The 20,388-nt window shown below is 41.7% G+C and overlaps 1 protein-coding gene and 1 long non-coding RNA gene across 4 annotated transcripts in view; one reads left to right on the top strand and one right to left on the bottom strand.

Moving 5' to 3' along the window:
• The window catches only part of vps50 (VPS50 EARP/GARPII complex subunit), a 128,763-nt gene that overhangs the window by 31,009 nt on the left and 77,366 nt on the right, over window positions 1–20,388 (bottom strand). The window contains exons 17-23 of one of the 2 annotated variants that reach the window (XM_086281415.1): window positions 19,545–19,635; window positions 18,309–18,494; window positions 16,953–17,071; window positions 15,340–15,446; window positions 14,223–14,344; window positions 8,115–8,192; window positions 7,564–7,644 (exon numbers count right to left, since the gene is read on the bottom strand). In XM_086281415.1, the coding sequence (XP_086137541.1) occupies window positions 7,564–7,644; window positions 8,115–8,192; window positions 14,223–14,344; window positions 15,340–15,446; window positions 16,953–17,071; window positions 18,309–18,494; window positions 19,545–19,635 (784 nt within the window). The remainder of the gene's footprint in view (window positions 1–7,563; window positions 7,645–8,114; window positions 8,193–14,222; window positions 14,345–15,339; window positions 15,447–16,952; window positions 17,072–18,308; window positions 18,495–19,544; window positions 19,636–20,388) is intronic. The other variant, XM_086281416.1, reaches the window with a different exon arrangement.
• Window positions 1–20,388, top strand: part of LOC147304178 (uncharacterized) — a 51,814-nt gene that overhangs the window by 23,667 nt on the left and 7,759 nt on the right. The window lies entirely within an intron of this gene.

The following is a 20,388-nucleotide window of genomic DNA, read 5'->3' as shown; positions in this document are numbered from 1 at the left end:
ATTTTGTTTATCGAGTTGTGCGTCACAGTGGGAGATGTGATGACGCTTTGGCAGAAGCTGACGAGACGTTTTAGACAGGAATCTGTGTTACTGTATCCGGGGGGATATACTGTCTCCTCATTGCAGCGGAGGAGCATGACCTGCAGCTGGGCCTATCAATAAAGTGTGTGTGTTTGTGTGTGTGCGCATGTTCAACTAAAACTCCAAGAAAACATCAATTCTTGCAATATCTTGACAGCTACAGTATAAACAGGAACACCATGGTGCTTAATAGTGATCTATAATCTTTGTCACATGGCACTCCCCCTTGGATTGTTGCATCATTAACAGTGCGAGACAGCAGGCTGCGACAGAGAGGCCAGCACGGACAATGACATGCCCTCGTGAGCGACGCACAACTAATGAGTGCGTTCAGCGTGCAGTCTCTGTGTGTGTATGGGTGAAAAAGAAATGTCGTTTGTTTGTGTGTGTGTGTGTGTGTGTGTGTGTGTGTGTGTGTGTGTGTGTGTGTGTGTGTGTGTGTGCTTTTCATGACATATAACTTGCAAGTGTTGACTGTGCCAAGCCAGTATAAAAAAACCACAAAAACAACACGAGTTTAGGGGTTATCACTGTGATGCTAGGAGACACATATGAAGTCTGAGAAGTGAGTGGAAAGCATTCAGTGCTGTATAAACACCTTTGTGACAGTAGTACTATAAATCTGTAGACATGATCATTTGCTTGTTGAAGTTCTGAATGTTTTCTCGTTTTGTGTCTTAAGACTGATACTGATACCGATATTTGGTGACCCAAAACATCGATATTCCGATACATAGGCCGATACTTTTAGTTCTTCCAGACACAGGAAGTATAAACAGATCTCCCAAACATGTTTTATCTGTTGTTATTTATTCTGTACGGATCAGCTGACTGTTGTGTTTGACGTAGTCCACATGCTAACAGGGAGGCTCCAGAGTGCTCTCTGGTGGACAAATTATGCAACACCAACACTTATAATTTTGTTAAAGGGTCTTTTTCACTCTCCTTTTATTTTTTTAAAGTTAAATTTATCAGCTGCTATATATGTTTGATATGGAGAGATCTGAAAATATTGGCTAATATTGGCTGAAAATAACAAGCAGGTGCTAGTCAGTGCAGCTTTTTTAGGTACATTTCTACAAGCAAGCTAATGTCAGATTCGTGGTGCCAACACAGAAATGACCCGACTTCTCATTGTAGTTTCAGTGCCAAGCCCAAAAAAGCCATCGTCCCACTGTACTCGAAAGACGAAAACCCCATGATCAAGCTTATGGGCGCGCAAAGACATATCTAATCAATGTATCACGACTGAGGGTAGATGGTAGAAATCTAACGGGGAAAAAAGGGAAATAATTTTCGAGCTGTATGATCTTTTCTTCATCCCTGGATCAATGTGAGCAGTGTATACTCACTCAGAAGCACCAATAAACTGCAGGACAACAAGCAGTTGTTTGTGCTGAGAGCTGAGAGGCATGTAATCTCTGGTGCACAGCTGCTAAAGAGAAGGAGGTGACAGGACAAACAGATGAGATGGAATGATAAAAATTGAAAGACGTGACGGCGAAACAGTTGCACAAATAAGTGCGATAAACCAGCGGACTGATTGAAAGATGAAGTACTGTTGGTTTGCGTAGGGAGATAAGTAAAAGGTTAGTCAACCCGGAGGTGGCTTTCCCATCATTTCGTTGCAAAAGGCAAGCCTTCGTCAGCTCTCCTCACAACGTTGCCTGCAGCAACGGCTGTCAACAGCTGTCACAGCTGAACCTTCTGGCAGCGATAATATGGCTACTGATGGGGTTCATGACATTATTCTGATATGGCAAAGTCGTCTAACCTGCCCCAAGCAGTATCACCAAAGGAGGTGAATTTTTGCAAGTGAGAATTTTAAACAGATGATAATTCTACACAGCATCCAATTCCATTTCAATGAAATAGACCGTGCGTGTGATTAAACATTATGTAACAACTGTTTTGTGTAATACAGCAACACATCCCTCCCACTCATGCTCCCTAGCCGCCCAACCTTTCAAACACTTTAAACAAAATAGTGAAAGTCCACAGTGAGTGGACTTGAAACAAAAAGTGTCAGAGCCAAGCTACCCGACAGGGTTTCAGAGAGGTAATCAAGAATATGAGAGGTAGAGAAATGGAACATAAACTAAGAGGTGATCTTTTACTTTCCCAGTGGAGTCCTAATTTAAACCGAAGGCACGCTGTACCTGAGACCAGATGAGATGGAATCTCGCTGGTGCTCATATGGGACTCTGTGTCATTACGAGCACATTGGTTTTGGAATCAGACAGTTGCGATGGCAAATCAGGTGAACAAAACCGCAAGGATTCAGCAGCTCAATTGACATGCAGTGTGCAATTAACTTTATAATGTGTTTACAAATGAGGTCTTCCCTGTCACGATCTCTGGAGTGTGTCAGTTTATGTATCTGTATGCAGGTAGAATAGTTTCTGTACTCTGTAGAAATACATCAGCATGTTCACTGTGCGGTTAGGTTACCAATCTTTAAAAAACAAGATAGAGAAGGATTTATAGTCCGCCTCATCTAAGAGAACAAGCTTCTGCGAGATTTATGTGAGTAGGTCATGATGTAAAACACAGAAGAGTAAAAGGAGAGCAAGACAAGGACGAAAAAAAGAGACAAAATAGGGAGTGCTGTGTTAGTTTGGAATATAGGGCATTTTCCCAACATTAGATGATTTATTAAGATGAGCTAAAATAGCTTTGCATGAGACAAGATGGGCTGAAAGCATTTGCCACTACACTGGAGAAAGGATGGGAAGTTACAAAGCCAGACTGCATCGCTCCTCCAAGGTGGTTGGAAATGGCTCTTAATCAGGGGGCAAAGTGATATGATTTTGCTTATTTGAAATATGAATGCGCATCCGTGTGCTTTCGGGTTAGCACGCTTCTGTCTTCTGAGAGGACTCGTGGGCTCACAGAAACAGAAATGCCTCAGTGCAATTCGACTCAGTTCTTTTTGTTCTCTTTATCTCTCTGCTTTCAGTTTGTCTGTTTATCTGCGTCCATTTGATCAGCTGAAAAAGTGAACACATCACCCGCAGGCCTGTCTGATATTGGAAAACAGCTCACAGTTTACTCAGAAAAGTACTCAGGTGTAAATAGTCACTATTGGGCCCCCTGAAGGGAGAAAACATGCAGCAGCATACAACATTTAAAGTTTAGATCTTTATTCTTTCCTCCGCCTTCATGATTCATAACTCTGTTTATTGCTTTTTGTTTTCTTCTTCTCGTCAGACCACCTCCAAACTGTGAAGCTATAGAGACTACAAGCAAGTAGCAAGAAAATTGCCATTATGGGGTTTTGTAAAACAAAGCAATAATGTGCTGCTAACTGTTGAGGGAAGAGAAAAAAAGAAGAGGAAAGTGAAAAAGAGAAAAGTGCCAATATTCTTGGGCTTTCGATGTATATTCAGTCCAAACCTTCCTGTTTCGGTGCAACAACCACAGTTCACAAAGGTGGAAAGATTTAAAGTTATTTTTCAAAACAAAATCCTGACACGACAGCCGTTGCTTTCCCCATTTACCAGCATGCAACGAAAGCTTTCTCCAAAGCAAATGATTTATAGCACTTGTACTAGAAGCAGACTGCAAACGGAATCCAATCCAATCCAATTTTATTTATAAAGCACTTTAAAATACCCAGCACAGGAACAAAGTGCTGTACAGAAAATAAGTTAAAACAATAGAATAACAAAAAACAGCAAATTAAATAAATAAAACACATAAGACATAAAATTAAAACAGCCCTATGTTAAAGCAAAAACAAGATAAAACAGCATCGAATCACCTAAAAACAACTAAAATAAAAATAAAAAACCAACATCTCACGTGGTGTCAAAGGCCAAGGTAAAGAGGTGGGTTTTCAAGAGTGACTTAAAAACAGATAAAGAAGTGGCCTGTCTAATCTCTAAAGGAAGCTCGTTCCACCGTTTGGGAGCTGCTACAGCAAAAGCACGATCTCCTCTAAGTTTACGCCCAGTCCTGGGTATCTTCAGGAGCAGCTGATCAGCTGACCTGAGAGAGCGGGTGGGTGTATAAGGCTGTAGCAGCTCAGAGAGATAAGATGGAGCTAGGCCATGGAGAGCTTTAAAAGTAAATAAAAGAATTTTAAAATGAATCCTAAAAGAAATGGGCAGCCAGTGAAGTGAAGCTAAAACAGGGGAAATGTGCTCAAACTTTCGAGTGCCAGTTAAAAGACGAGCTGCGGCATTTTGCACCCTCTGTAGATGACTAATATATAATGCACTGACCCCTATATAAAGTGCATTACAGTAATCCAGCCGAGTGCTAACAAAGGCGTGGATCACTGTCTCAAAGTGCGGCCGTGAAAGAATTGGCTTTATTTTTGCCAGCTGCCTGAGGTGAAAGAAGCTAGATTTTACCACGGCCTTAATTTGATTATCAAACTTTAGATCACAGTCCACTTTGACCCCCAGGTTTGTGACAGTTGGCTTAACATACTGTGCCAGGGAATCTACATACACATTGGGGGTCTCAGTGGGGCTGCCAAAAACCATCACCTCTGTCTTTTTATCATTGAATTTTAAAAAGTTAACAGACATCCAAGCCTTAATGTCATCGAGACACTGAAGTAATGGCTGTGTAAGGTATCTGCCTTTTTTCTTTAGAGGGACATAGATCTGACAGTCATCAGCATAAAAGTGGAAAGCAATGCCGTGCTTTCTCAGTACAGAACCAAGAGGAAGCAGATATAAAGAGAAGAGGAGGGGGCCTAGAACTGAGCCCTGTGGGACACCACACAAGAGGGGAGCGGAGGACGACGCATAGTCACCAAGGCTGACACAAAAAGTTCGCCCCGTCAAGTAGGACCTGAACCACTCCAGTGCTGTGCCCCTAATGCCCACCCAGTGCTCCAAACGAGAGAATAAAATGGCATGATCCACGGTATCAAACGCAGCTGTCAAATCTAAAAGCACAAGAACAACACAGTCCCCAGCATCAGTCGCTAAAAATATGTCATTAAAAACTTTTAAAAGGGCTGATTCAGTGCTATGAAAGGGTTTAAAACCAGATTGGAAAACCTCTAAAACATTTTGCTTTTCCAGGAAGGCCATTATTTGGCTGTAAACTACCTTTTCAAGAATTTTGGAAAGAAAAGGTAGTTTGGAGATAGGCCTGTAATTTGCAAGAACCATAGGATCAAGAGCAGGTTTTTTAATCAGGGGTTTGACTACTGCATGTTTAAAATCTTTAGGGACAACACCTGATATCAGACTATGGTTTACCAGCTCAAGCACCAAAGGACCAACTGTAGGTAACACCTCTTTTAAAAGTCGAGGAGGGATAGCATCATTTGGAGACCCTGCAGGCTTAAGATGACCAACAGTCTCCTTTAAAAAGGATAGAGTCACAGGCTCAAACCTGTCAAAGACAGCAGAGCAGGAAACAGAGACTGAGAGGTCGTGAGCATGAGGAGAGATTTGAGCCCTTGTGGAGGAGACCTTCTCGATAAAAAAGTGTAAAAAATTTTCACAGGCTTCTGATGAGGGCTCAATACAGTCAGTATATGGTGCATTAAGAACAGAGTTAATAGTATTAAATAAAACACGTGGGTTGTGGCAGTTTGACAAAATAATGTCAGATAAGTGTTTTCTTTTGGCATCTTTTACAGTTCTTTGATATCGACGCCAACAGTCCTTCAGCATCTGGAATGACACTTGTAGTTTGTCCTTTTTCCACTTGCGCTCAGCTCGACGGCAGTCGCGTCTGACAGCTCGGGTCAAGTCGTTCAGCCAGGGCTCAGATTTAGTTTTAGGCAGTCTGGATTTTAATGGAGCCACAGTGTCCAAAGCAGTCCGACAGGTAGAATAAAACCATGAGCTCAGTTCCTCAGTCTGGCTGCATAAAAAATCCGGGATCTTACAGATCTGGTCAAAGACTGTTGAAAAGTGTTCAGCAGTGGAGGAGTTAAAAACACGACAGCGCTGAGCAGCAGCGCGAGTTTTAACTGAGGCACAGGCAAGAGGAACTTCAAACATCACAGGACTGTGGTCAGAAAACACAGCATCACAAATCTCTATGTTAAAAACAGAAAAACCATGAGATAAAACAAGATCAAGCGTGTGTCCATGTTCATGTGTGGGACCTGTCACACATTGCACCAGATTAAACGAATCAATAAGGTTTAAAAAGCCCTTCGCCATGGGCATGTCAGGACAACACACGTGAACCAAGCAGGGTAAAGAACAGAAAGTTGTATCCTCAGCTTATTCACAAACACAGATTACCAGGTAAGGTAAGAAATCTGTATTTCTTTACCTAAATACACACTTACTAACACCTACTAACAAGTAGCTGCCTGTAGCTACATCACACCTGACATGACGCTTACTCGTTGTTACTTGAGTAACTCCAAAAGCACAGTGGGAGGCAGAGCTGTCAGTGATCAGGCTCCACTCCCGTGGAAGAAGTTCCCACTTTGGGTTTAGCTGGCAGACACCTTGGGTGTATAACTTTACGATGAGGCCTACAGTAAAGGTTTGCTCAAGTGACCTAGAACCTTCCTTTAGCTTTGCTGTTTAGGCTGCTAGACAAAATATCATGAAGTACTGAACACATCTCCTCTACTTTGCTCTGCATACATTCATATGTGACTATTGCACTTCATTAGCGTTCAGTCTTTCTCTCTCCTGCAGTTTGGGCTTTTTCCTTCTCCGTCCTTGCTCTCTGTGTGTTTTCCATCAGTATCTGTGCCTCAGGAGCAACATGATCCTTATCTGTGGTTACTGTCCCTACCAGCCTCAGCCTAAAGGGAGTTTATAGTTATTTAGTTTGTTGTTTCTCTTCGGTCTTTGCCTCTTAGTTTTCCTCTAATGCTAATGAGTTGAGGCAGATGGTTGCCTTTCCCTAAGCCTCATCCTGCTGGAGATTTGGTCCACTGCAAAGGGAGTTTCTTCTCTCCACCACCACCAAATGCACGCTCACACGGGATTGTAGGGTTTCTTGCTATGATAATGCAAAATAGGCCACGAAAGGCATGCAAATAAAAGGCAGAAGCAAGAGATGACAGTTGTATGATCATGTAACAGGAGAGACAGACTGCAGAAAGACACATTATCAGGCAAAAGGTGGACAGCACCACACTAATTGTCACTATGTAATATCACAGTGAGGAGCAGCGCTAGAGAGCCCTAATGGAATAACACACATATCCACCCTGGCCTGCCCATTTAAACAGAGGGAGGTGTACACGAGTCTGAGTGACCACCGGCCAGATAATGATGACCCATAATGCATGTTGTGACACCGGCTGTGGGCTCTCTAAACAATGAGACCACACGTACAGCATGGTCAGTACGGACAGAATGGATGGCCAAAAAGTGAGAGGAGCGACATTAAGAGGAAAGAGGTGCATAAGGATGGGAGGACAGAGGCGTGAGATGGTGTGTTTGTGTCAGAAAATGAGACAGACAATGAGATAATGCACGCTGGTAAAAGAGTGAACAGAAGAGAAGGTGAAAGAGGAAGAGCGAGACGCAGTCTTACCATATCAATGAGGCTCTCCTGGATCCGGTTCAGTGTGGTTCTCAGTCTGCTGCTGATAAGGCCCAGACCTGATGACTCATACTGTAGAATAGACACAGACACACACACAGAATGAGTGTTTGAAATGTGCACAAAAATCTTCCCTCTATAAGAACACACACTTCAACAGAGTGTAAAAATCACGCTCACACCGGGACATCTGCTCTCATCTCACGTAGTCAGAGACAAAAGAGACTTCGCTTTCTGCTTCTAGCCAACTCTAATCCTAAAGAGGGAGGAGCAGCTGGGAAGAACCAACATCAACAATCAGACAATCACGCTGACAACAGAAGGTGACAGACAGAGCTCAGAGAAAAACGAAGCGGAGAGGGTGAAAGCGAAGAAACCTCAATGCAAATGCTTCTGAAATCACTCCGAGATGTGCTCGATGTCGCCTGTGAAAGCAAATCGCGCACATCTTAAGGGCTGGAAAACAACCACACCACGCATGCTGGATTCTCTAAGCAGCACAACCGTGAAGTAGTCGGAACACTTCAGGTTGTGCCTCTTACCAAGCAGGCAGGGCCCACAACCCTGGCGGTGCCCGCCTCTCTGCTGCCGTGAGCTTGCAAAGATGGGCTTGGGACCGGCTTACGGATGACGAACGGATAGCAAGAAAGGAAAAACAAAAAGCAAAAGCTTCAAATTAAAGACTCTGGAAGAAGAAAACACAACTAGAAAAAAAAAAAAACAGAAATATGAAAGCAAACAAACATAATTCGATTAAATGAAGTAGTAAGTGGAATTTTTCTGTTCACAAACTTTTTAAGTTTTCCATTTATGACCAGCAGGAGCTTAGTAAACCGGGACTCATCAGTTTGTAGTGTGTAGCAGCTGAACATGCAGAGAGGTGGCATTGTGAAAACCCGATGCCCCTTTAATCTCTCTCAGTTTAGTAACATCTTAGAATTAAGTGTCACTGCTGTGTGTGTCCTTCTTGCTTTTTGTTTAAGCTACAAATACCAACAGACCAAATGTTCACAGACCGCCTTGTATAAAAACTCAATGAGACGTTTTGTTGAAACTGAACTTCTTTTTCACATATTAAATGGGATGAAATGTCTAGTTAAAAATCTTTACATTGACAGAAAGGGCAGTTTCACTGCTTTTGGCCCAACTGAAATCAAAGCCGGTTGTATGTGTGTGGCATCCCTGACCTTGATAGTCAGTGACAGACTTTAAAAAGCTCTCAGGTTGTTCATATTGCTTTTAGAAACTTTTAAACACATGGAAGGGCATCAGGAGGAAAAACACACATCTAGTAGTTGTCGATGTCAGCGTGGGTTTGAGATACATGCTGTTTGGCAGAGGCTGTTCAGTGACCATTGTTTAGGTAGGAGGAAGTAGAAGTGACAGTTTTTGGGATGTAGGTTTTTTTTTGGCTTCAGTTTTGAAGATTCTGGTGCAGTCGGGCGTCGTTTGGTTTTATTGTAGGCCACAGGTGAGAGTCTGTACTGCTGCACAAGATAAATAACATCCAGTACGAGTGGCAGCTAGGAGTTGAGAGTGAACCCCTTTTTCATTTCAGTAGGCAGCCTTTACCCCCGACCATTTCTGCCATCGTTACTCAAAATGAAAATATTCTATTGTCTCCATTTGCCTTCCATCTTTCAATTCACACCTCTTTTTGCCCTTTTCGTACTATAGCCCTCCACGGCGTCTTCCCAGAGCTAAAACCGAAGATTCCCTCCCCCCCCCCCTTGAGGTTCAGCTTTCTACAATTTTCAAACATTAATCACTTTTCTCAAAACTGTGTTAGCAAATCTGCCTGTCACAGCCCCTGGAGCAGAAAACCCGGCTACTATTGACGACGGAGAATCTGCGAGCAGGGCGCATAATACATCTTTAGCATGTGTGACACCGTCAAAAGCGCGGCTTGCCTTAACAAGGCAAACACACGCAGATAATGAGTGTATTTACCCTTTTGAATATTAATGCCACACATTACTCTTCAAGTGGGGGAGTCAAGCAGGCCCATCTTGATTCCAGCTGTGTAAGGAGAGCAGAGCCTATAGGTCAAAACGCCAGCGTATGTGACTAGCAATTTCCAGGAGCTTTTTAAAGATTCATGGGGACATTAGCATTTAGCTGTCGGTGGCTCTTCAAGTGAGACCATTAATGAAAACGGCTGGGTTCATGAAGTGACACTTTGAGGTCTAGAGTGGATGCGGTGGATAAATAGTGGTGGTAAAAGTTACAGAGTGATGCAAACAGAGAGTGAAAATGACACGGGAAGATGGTGAGAGTAACAAGCATGAAGAAGAAAAATTAGATTAAGCTTTTGGGAATGTAGACGGTAGAAAGAAATGGCTGAAGGAGCCGGCTTAAGCAACAAAAAAATGATATACGCTTAAAGACAAGGTAGGCAATGATACTGAGAGGCTGACATATTCTGCATCGGTGACAGTGACCCACTGACAACTTATCAACTCTCAACCTTTCCTCATTTCTTCTTGACACACGCACGCACGCACGCACGCCAATAATCCGAGTTGGAGGGGCCCCCGTGGAGCTTTCATCCCCGTTATCTCTTCCACCTCAACGGGATAGAAGTCATTTTGTTGCCATCATTATTGCATCCCTGAGGGTGATACTGACACAAATGCTGTTTTCTTCTTTCTTTGTGAGGCACAGTATAAATGACATAATAGCCTTTAGATTGAGTGGAGGGACCGGGCTCGCAGACTGCATCCTATCGTTCAGCTTGAATTTTTACTGTGAGACAGACAGTAATGAGAAAAGATGGAAGCGGTGGTTATTTCACATCTCACTGTATATCATCTAATAAACATTTAAAAAAAAGAAATAATAAATGCAGGCAATCTCCATAAAGCACCTTACTACTGATGCAGCAGAAGTAATATTAAGCAATTTGTGTCAAGAAGTTATATTCTGGAGCTTTGGAAATGAGTATGAAGGTAATTTCACAACAACAGAACATCTACACTGCGACCGCAGACGCAGTCGGCATTACAATGAGCAAAAACAAAAATTCTTGATTACTTATGAGGTTTACTTAACTCACAAGATTATACTTTTTCCCCCCAGCTTTTCCCTGTTTCATCTTTTATGGAGCTTTTTTTTTTTTTTTTTTAAATTTGCCATTATTGGGAAAGACATTCAGATGCATCCGGAACAATCAGAAAACAGCAGTCAATGAGGCAACCGTGGAAGCGCCAAAAATAAATGCAGTTCCTGGAGTGGCCTCTTGAGTCTGTCTCCAAAAGTGAGTTAAGCAACACAGACTTCCATCAATTTTCTGCCACTTATCCGAGTCTGGGTCACGGGAGCAGCAGTGTAAGCAGATACCCCCAGCTGTCTTTTCTAGCATCAAGCCAGCCCAGATATATAACCCTGCCAGCATATCCTGAGTTTGCCCACAGGACATCTTCCCCATGGCAGATGACTGACACACCTTTCAATGTGAAGGAGTAGCAGCTCTACTCTAAGCTACCGAGCTCACCGTCCCATCTCTAAGAGAGAGCCCTACTAACCTTCAGAGGAAGCTTGTCTCTGCTGCTTGTATCAGTGATCTCATTCTTTTAGACCATAGGTGAGGGCAGAATGGAGATCGACCAATAAATTGACAGCTTCGCTTTCACACCCAGCTCTGTTTTCTGTACAACAGACTGATACCGCTTCTGTATCACTGCAGATAATACATCAGTCAATCTTTTTGTCTTTTTCTCCTGCTCCGCTCTCTCCATCACTTGTGAATGAACTTCATCGCTTGCGACAGAAATTCCTGCCTGACCAGGGATAGGTATTGGGGTTTTTTTCCAGTTAATGATCATGGTTTCAGACTTTGGAGGTGCTGATTCTTTTTCCCAGTTTTCTCACAAAAACAGAGAAGTGACAGAGTCTGACGCTTGGCTGCGACTCCAAAGTTTTCAAAAAAGTGACGATTGCCCTAATTGTCTTAAATATCGAGAGTACAAAACTGTTAACAGGAGAATATGTGGGGGGAAAGAGAGTGAGAGACAGTCAGTGTTTGAGTTTTAATCACTCATCTGCTGTACATAAACAGCGCAGGCACAATCTGACCTAAATGAAAGTATCTTATTGCTGCTTTATAATTGTAGGGTCTTTAGTTTACAGTATGAACTGACTGTTGTTGTGCTATATAAATACAGCTGAATTGAATTGAACTGAAATTTTAACCCAAAAACCAAAATTAACAGCATTAAAAACATATTTACTGCTTAGTACGTTTGTGAGGTTTTATCTGACAAATATTCTGGCTTCCTGATTAACCAGCCTGTCCATAAAGTCTATCCTTTCATTTTAGTGGGTAAAATTATAGCATTTCATTGATTTAGTACTAAGCACTAACTAGTAGAGATGGACCGATCCGATATTACGTATCGGTATCGGTCCGATACTGACCTAAATTACTGGATCGGATATCGGAGAAAAATAAAAAATGTAATCCGATCCATTAAATATCACGAAAGCACCTCACAAAACTTGCAACACGCCGTAACTCACCTCAGAAGTTAGCACGTTGGAGCAGTATGCATCACGTGATAGAGCAGCTGTGGCATGCGGGACCTGTCGGTGGTCTGGATAGCATTTGGAGCTTCGCTAGCAACCCGGCATTTCATCTCCGACAAAGTTATCCCGAGAGAAGTAAAGCAAGTGTGTAAGTCCATCTCTGAATGTTTGTAAAGCATTCCTGCGTTAAGCTTAACAAACGATATATGGAGCGACTGCCTCTTCTTGCTGCTACTTCAATCATGAAACTGCTTAACGATCAGCTGATCAGCTTTTCTGTCGTGAGTCCGTGTCTCTAGTTTGCTTTTGGCCCACTTTGCACCAGAAAGAGGAAACCAGCGGCTGAACAACAGCAGCACGTTTAAGCTTGATCAGCTGTTGTTAGAATTTATTTAATATTACTTTCTACTCCAGGATCTTTTTCTACGTAGCTGATGGCTGGTAACTGTGCAGGGGCGGATCTAGCAAAGTTTAGCCAGGGGGGCCGATAGGGCATGAACAGGGAAAAGGGGGCACAAAGACATACTTTTCTTTCTTATTCTCATTTAAAATGTCAAGCTTTTAATAAATAATTATCTGACACCCAAAGTTTTAATTTGATGCAAAATGAATAGAAGTCCATTACTGTATATAGTAACTATTAAGTCTAATATATATACCCTAGTAAGCTATAGTACTTTTTCCTTTGGGAAGGTACCATCTGTGCAGTCTGCAATTTTGTTGAAGAAAGATGTTGAATCTATTTAATATTTCTTGAAAAATAATTGATTTCTGTGCATTTTTTTCACACTGCATCAAATTAAGGTTGATTACGTCGATTAAGCATCATGAGGTGGAGGGTGAGGGGTGGTTCCCTATTTTTTATTTATTTATTTTTGTTGTTGCTGGGAGTTGGAACCCTATTAGTTAGGTTGCTTAATATTTATGCTAAGTACTCTTTAAAATACCAGAATAGGGAGGATGGTGTAGGTTTAAGTTTATTAGATTGATCAGTATTGCTGAACTATGAAACATTTTTTTTGCATACAGGTATAACAGAATAGCTTTAGTGTAGTTGTTGTTTTAAACTTGAGTATGAACTTATACAAAATGCAGCAAGATATTTAAAAAACAGTTTTGTTGATTAAAAAACTATATCGGATTCATATTGGTATCGGCAGATATCCAAATTTATGATATCGGTATCGGTATCGGACATAAAAAAGTGGTATCGTGCCATCTCTACTAACTAGCATGCATGTTGTGTAGTTTGGAGATCTAACTTGCTAACCAAGCAAGCAGGTATTACCCTCTGGTTTTAAACCTTTATTTTAGGAAAGATGGGGCAACAACACATGCTCATCTTTTATTCCACAGAAGGTGTTCTTTAGAGTATTGAATGATAAAACTACAGACACGGAGTTTAAAACCATGCCAAAACAATCCACTAAAGATTTATTGTGTATTAGAGTTTAGTTTGACATCCTTCAGCTTGCAGAACTGCTTGACAACATCTGGGCATGGAGGGGGTCAATTCAATTTTGTAATAGCTTTCACAAAGGTTTGCAAAACTTTTAGTTCCTCCACACTAGACCATCAGGCTTTTTTTTTCCTTTATGGCATCCTGTAGATAGTGATTCAGATCAGGGCTCTGGGAAGGTCATAATCTTTCTTCCTGGGCAAAATTTAGTTGAACGGGGCGGACGGTATGCTTCAGGAGACTAACTTGGTGAGATATCCACTTCTGTTCACTGCATCATCTTTTGGCTTTGTCACTGCAAAGTTCATGATTTCATCAATAAACAAATTCCTGTGCACGGTCATAAGAAAAACATCAGACACTGCCCCCACTGTGTTTGTGCTTCTTAGAAGTTGAAAATATTTATTTAGGGTTGTTTTCTGAGGATCAAATCGATGTCTGTAACTTTTTTAAACTGATTTTATTTTTTAAACCAGCGGGAAATTTGCTGTACAAATACTTTCCAGAGCCAATAAATGCAAAAATGCCACATCGAAAATGGGCTGAGTCACAAGGTTTTGCTTCAAGGGTCTTTTATTGGCTAGCAAATGTTCGTTTTTTCATTAGTCTTCAGTATAAACACTCGATGTGATAGACAAAACACCACGATGATGAAGGAATACTGTACCATGTCGTTGCGTCCAAAGAAAGTGTACACAGCGTAAAGGTAGTAGTCGAAAAGCTGTGATACGCAGTGGATGACGTCAAAGGCAATTGGCTTCAAAATGTTCATCATCTGCATGTACTTTCCTTTAGGGAGAGGAGACAAAGACGTAACAGTTAGATCCGAGTACAATGGAAGCTTTGTGTCGAGTGCTGTGTGTGACACAGAGGGCATCCATACTGTTCTTTAGCACCGTGAAACCCAGCATCACTTTACACAGAATGAAATGGCGCTGTACTTGAGTAAATTTTGAAGGAGATTAAACGGGTTAAACTCCTGTAAGTTAATCGTGGTTGAACCATATCCTTTTTGGGAAGGACAACAGCATGAGCATATTTCATTTGCATACAAATTGCAAGGATTTAATTCAGCAGAAAGGTAATAAAGGCAATAACTACAGAGGTACAGGGGTGTAACAAGGTTACCATTGACTCAGAACTGATGTATGGAAGAATAAAAAAAAAGAAGAAATAAATTCAATCTAGCTGGCTTTGCTACCCAGGCAGCACTATTTCTCCCACACTCTCATTTTTCACACCCTTTCCCTTAAATTCTGCACCAAGAACTCAGGGAGCAATCTAACTCCATCAAAGTCCAGCAGAGACTGAATTAGAAGTGATTGTATGGAATCAAACTTTGGGGGTCTTTTTTCTTGCTGCAAGTTTTTCCACGTGGCTCTAAATCAATATTATGTAGCGTGTGACAAAATACGGTTCTTTTGCTTTTTTACTGTATGCGCAGTCAAGCCAAAACAGCAAAGATAGCTCCTCCTCTCTAAAATCACATTATGAGGGTACATCATCAGACTCTTTTCTCATGTCTTTAGAGCTACGTCACATATTTATACATGTAAGCAGTTCTTTGGAAACAGAAGGCAGGAACTCAGGGCGAAGGTTAACCACTATTAGTGCAGTTCAGTCATGCAGATGTGGAGCGTGCCAATTGCAGTATTTCGCAGGCTTTAATGATGAATAAATGAAACTCTCAGAAGGCCAGAGAGGACACACTGTCTGGACACCTCGCAAGCAGAGGTTAGTCATCAATGAGAGTGTGTGCGTGCGTGTGTGTTTCCAGGACTCACCAACAAGCCGGATGACGTTGAGCGTGGTGTTGGTGAGAATTGGTGCGTTGGTCTTATTGAGGTTGTAGTCGGACTTCTTCTTGGTTCTCATGGTTTCTCGGGGTACGCTGGTGGCAGAGTCAGAGAAAGTAGGTCAGAACCATGAGGAAAAAGAGACTTGCTAATACGTGTCAACATCATTAATCCCCTGAAATGATAGGGCCAGGTGCAAAGCCTTCACTGTGGGTCACAGTTCTTGTAATTGATCAATCAGAACCCATTTCACAACACAGGAAATGGGACCCCAGTGGTGAAGTCTCAGAACTGGTGATCCTGAAGCACCAGACCCTGACATGGAGCTCGCCAAGCCATATTAGCCAGCAATGATTACATGGGCAGAAATCATTACATGGTCTGTCTCATTTCTGCGACTATATGAGCCATTACATAATTAAGCACTAGTAATTCCTGCCTATAAGAACAGGAAATAAGGATTTTAGTGATCGTGGACTAATGTCAGCTGAGTACACGCGAGGAACTAAAAAGCATAAAATAATACTGTATGTCATCATACAAGGCAGGAAACAGAAACTGCAATGAATCAAGGTTTTGACTCCAGTGCAAATCCTAACGTTTTTTTTTAGATCAGCTCTCAGATTTGCCTAAAAACATTAATTTACTGCAAGTTCTTGGCAGTTCAGTTCATCACACACACACAAAATGAGCACAGCAGGCTTATCGACAAAGACCGTCCCAGCTGAACGGTGACGCAAAATTTAAGACCCCATCATGCTGCAGGGAAAATGCTGCAGTTCTAAACAAGGTCGGCTAAAACAGTTCGAGAGGAACATCTAAACTGTTAAAGCTGTGAAATGCTAAAACAGTTAGCGCTTGCATAAATGATAGGTTCTTTCCAATTCAAGCATCCCTGATAATAAAGGAGGCAAAATACAAAACTTTCTCCAGCTGCAATTAAACCCTCTTTCAAATGAAAATTAGTGCTTTAACACACTGAACAGAGAAGTGTATAATTGCCTTCACCATTATTAAATAGCCACTAATTTTACAATACGCACCAATTGCATTAGCCGAGGTAGAAAGGAAAGGTAACTTTTTCATGGATATACAAAAAGCTTACTGCTGACTTGGCAGGGTTAGCCAGAGGTTAGCTTAAATTGTTGGTGCTGGAGGTGCGAAGACTTGGTTAATGCCTTCAAAATGAAGACTCAAGTACAGACAGATAGTTTGGTGTGTGTAATTAACATAATCGGTGTGCTCACTTTTTGAATATTTCACAGCTAGCAGTGAAAATTTATTTTGTTTGTTAACTGGTCCATGTACCAGCTGTCCAAAGCTGTCTTCAACGTGTCTGATAAGATAAACAAACTATAATTCATGTTCTCAATTTTCATATAAAAACAAAAAACAACAAAAAACAACAAAAAAAAAAAAACAAGCAAGAAACTAAATTTTGGTCTTCAGAACAACTGGAACAGAACTGAAATCTAACAACTCTTTCGGACAGCACAAACATAAATCCAGTTATCAAACAAGCTGAAAGTGGAATTAAACAGAAGATTCATGGACTGTCTGTAAATTTGAGGCATACACTCGGAGCCGGACATGGAACTGACCTCTTTAGAGGAGCATCACCCGTCTGCTCATCAACGTAGTCCTGCTTGAGCTCCTCTGGGACATCGCTGTCGCTGTCGTAATCCTGGTACACGCTTTTCTCCAGCTCGTCTGACTCGTACTTGAGAAACGGTGAAGAGAAAGATGAGATTGAAGTCAGGGGTAAAAACGCGGTGGATAGAGTTCAGATAAAGTGGGTAAAACAGAGAGAAGACAAGTGTTAAGACAGGTGTGAAAAAAGTCCAACTCCACGGGGAAATGGTGCCGGCGCTGTTGGTCGCAAGACACAGCAACAAAGAGTCCACAGAGATTTTGAAACAGCACAAAGTATTAACCCACTCCCCCAAGATAAAAATGGTGGAAGGCTAATAAAAACAAACTGCATTAACGCTCTGTGATTAAATTACCCACAAAGCAACAAATAAACACTTCAAATACCTCACATACTGCTGGGAGGGCACAAAATGTATTCACCTCTCACAAGAGAGTTCAGATTATACCTTACTGAAATAAGGCAATATTTTCTACATGCCAAGGGAACACAAGCATCATATATAAAGGATTACACGCTTATGAACAGCCAAACACCAAGGGCTTATACAGATATGTTGATATGTCATCATAAAGTAAAGCCAAAGGTGTGGGGGGACCTCTGAAATCTGAAAGAGAAATATTGTTTTCCATAGGAGGAGCAGATGAGTAGCCTCTGTAGCATGAGGCAATAGTTGTTATTTCCTAAAAGGGACACTACTTAAATTAAAAGCAAAGTGCTTTTAATTTATATTTAACACAAAACACAGTTCCCGAAAATGTATTAAGAAATTAAAAGGATTCCTATACCGGAGGCCTGGACACTAACAAACTCAAAGAAAAAAAAAAAACAGCTGCATTACATGAAACTCTTTTCTTGGGTTAATCATTAGCCAAGTACAAGTTTATTTTCTATTGAATGGCTAACATTACTTGTCAGACAGTGTGTCAAAGCCCTGTAATGACTATGGCACGTTTTGCACGGCTGCCCTCAAACCCCTAATAAACGCTTGTTATGACCCTGGTGATGAGAGCTTAAGGGACGCTGATTATTTCTCAAATCAGTTCACCTCCTTATGAACTCGTCTGAAGTTTGACTCTGTAGGCAGGCTTAATTAGGCATACTTATGTAAGTGGGTTTATCTAGCTGGTGGAAACGCACGCTCTATAATCAAATCTAGTTCTGTGTTTCAATTCTAACTTGTGACTTTTTCCAAAATGACCATATTCCTAAAAATACTGCAGTATTATAACAGATTTCAACTTTCAACAGACACGACTTATTCTTAACTTTTTTTACAAGATGGAGTGTGTTTCATAACACCTACCCCATTGGATGCCAGCACATCCTCCGTCTCCTCTTCCTTGTGCTCCATGTGCATCTCAAAGGGGTTTCCCTCTCGCTGGTACTGCTGGAACAGGGACAGCTCCTCCTGGGCCGAGCTGCTCAAAGACGCGGCCTGCCTACTCGGGGACACCGAAGGCGAGCGACACTGACCCATAAACTTAAACTCCTGGATCGGAGAAGATGGGACACAGGGACGCACAGGGAATTGTTACTGATCAGAGTATCCTACGAAAAGTCTATGAGACTTTTAAAATGAATAAAGTTAGAGGTAATTTAAAAGAAAACAGAGCCAAGAACTCCAATTAACACGTCACTTGTACACAGTACCTTTGACCACTTGGTTTTAAGCGGCTGCATCACAACAAAAGCTAAATCACCATCTGTACAGGACGTCTGTGAGGAATTCCACTACGCACGCTTAAATCATACTGTAGTGAAGGCCAAGTAATACATTGCCATAAAGGCATGTAAAATTCCCATGCAAGTCCATTTATTAGGAGGGTTCTTTGGTATGCTTATTTATCGTTTTGTGCGTATAAGCAAAACAGAGATGAAGGAAAAAAGATAAAGATGAAAAAATACTCGAGTTCACTGCACTCATTTTCTTTACGTTCCTTTCCATTCATCAGTGTTGCTTTGAAGTGCAACGAGCTGTACACTCAGATCGCAAAATGTTTTCTTCTACTTAATCTTGGAATTTCTTCAGCATTGTTAAATGCCACAGTGTTACCTGAGTATTCCTGCTGACCATTTCCATCCCTTTATGAACAGCGTACCCATCGTCTGATGGCTGCTTCCAGCAGGTTAACTTGCCATCTCAAATCATCTCAAACTGGTTTCCTGAATGTGACATTGAGTTCACTGTACAGAGACAGCCTCCAGATTTTAATCCAATAGGATGTGGTGGAATAGGAGATTCAGAGATGGATGTGCAGTCCATAGGAAAGGTTGTATTTTTTAACTGTGGCTCATGAGTGTGAGAAAAACTGTCTAACATACATCCCATAAGGGACAGCAGCCGTTTGATCTTCATCTGTGTTTTATAATGAGCAGTGAACTTTACGCACTTGCACCCGGTTGCACGCGCGCACACGTCACTGAGCAGATTCAGCGTTTCACATCCTCATGCAAATTTCACAGCAGTGAGTGACACCGTGGAATAAATGAAATCACCCTCCCTTCACCTTTTCGCCTCAGTGCTGTGTCTCTTACTCACATGGAGCTGGGCTATGTTAAAGTTAGACTTGACTGGACACAGTTCCCACGTCTCATTTTCCAGAAACATCCTCAGCTCCTCTAGTCGGGCCCTGAGGGGTTGCGAAAAGAGAAAAGGGAATGAGCACAGTGCTGAGGAAAAGGTCAAGAAGAAGAAAAAGTGAAAGACACAGAAAGCATTAACATCTGTCCATTAATCACCTAATTCAACCCCGTATAGTCAAGCAGCTCCCAATTTAAACACAATGACATCAATAAAGCCTGCAAAGGTCACTAATGCGAAGTGTGAAGGAAAAGTTCTGTGTGTGCTGTTTGCAACACGATTCAATGCTAACTGTGATCACAGCTCACAGCAGCCACCCCAGGTGCTCACCCGCTAGCTCAGTATCCTTCCTTCGGTGTGAAATGTCAGTGCGGTGTTCATTTCAAACACAGCAGTGCTGCTTGTTTCTTTTCTTTAAGGCGTTTAAAGTATGAAAGTAAAAAAACACAAAAGACAGTGTCGAATATTCACTGTAATACTGTACACTCGTCCACTCGACAACTGAGTTTCTTTAATTCAATCCACTGTGAATCAGAGGACATTAAAACCTTGAGACTAGTTCAATCGCTCAGCACGAAAAAAACAAAACAAAACAAAGAAAACCCCATGCGGATATCAACAATGCTGGAGTTCTAAAATATTTATTATGCCTGAACTCTGACAATGTCAGTCTGTGCTTTGCATCCAGAGGCTGACAGTACACCCCCGCTGATGACCGGGTGTGTTACCGCAGGAACCAGACGGAGAAACATAGACATACTTTGCTATAGGGTCAATATAAAGCACTCTGAATGGCACGGTG

The sequence above is a fragment of the Aulonocara sp. 'chitande type north' Nkhata Bay genome, linkage group LG22 (assembly GCF_057382095.1).
Source record: "Aulonocara sp. 'chitande type north' Nkhata Bay isolate Kocher_YH1m ecotype deep benthic linkage group LG22, A_spYH_male_GT1.1, whole genome shotgun sequence".
NCBI lineage: Eukaryota > Metazoa > Chordata > Actinopteri > Cichliformes > Cichlidae > Aulonocara > Aulonocara sp. 'chitande type north' Nkhata Bay.
This window is presented reverse-complemented; position numbering and strand designations above follow the sequence as displayed.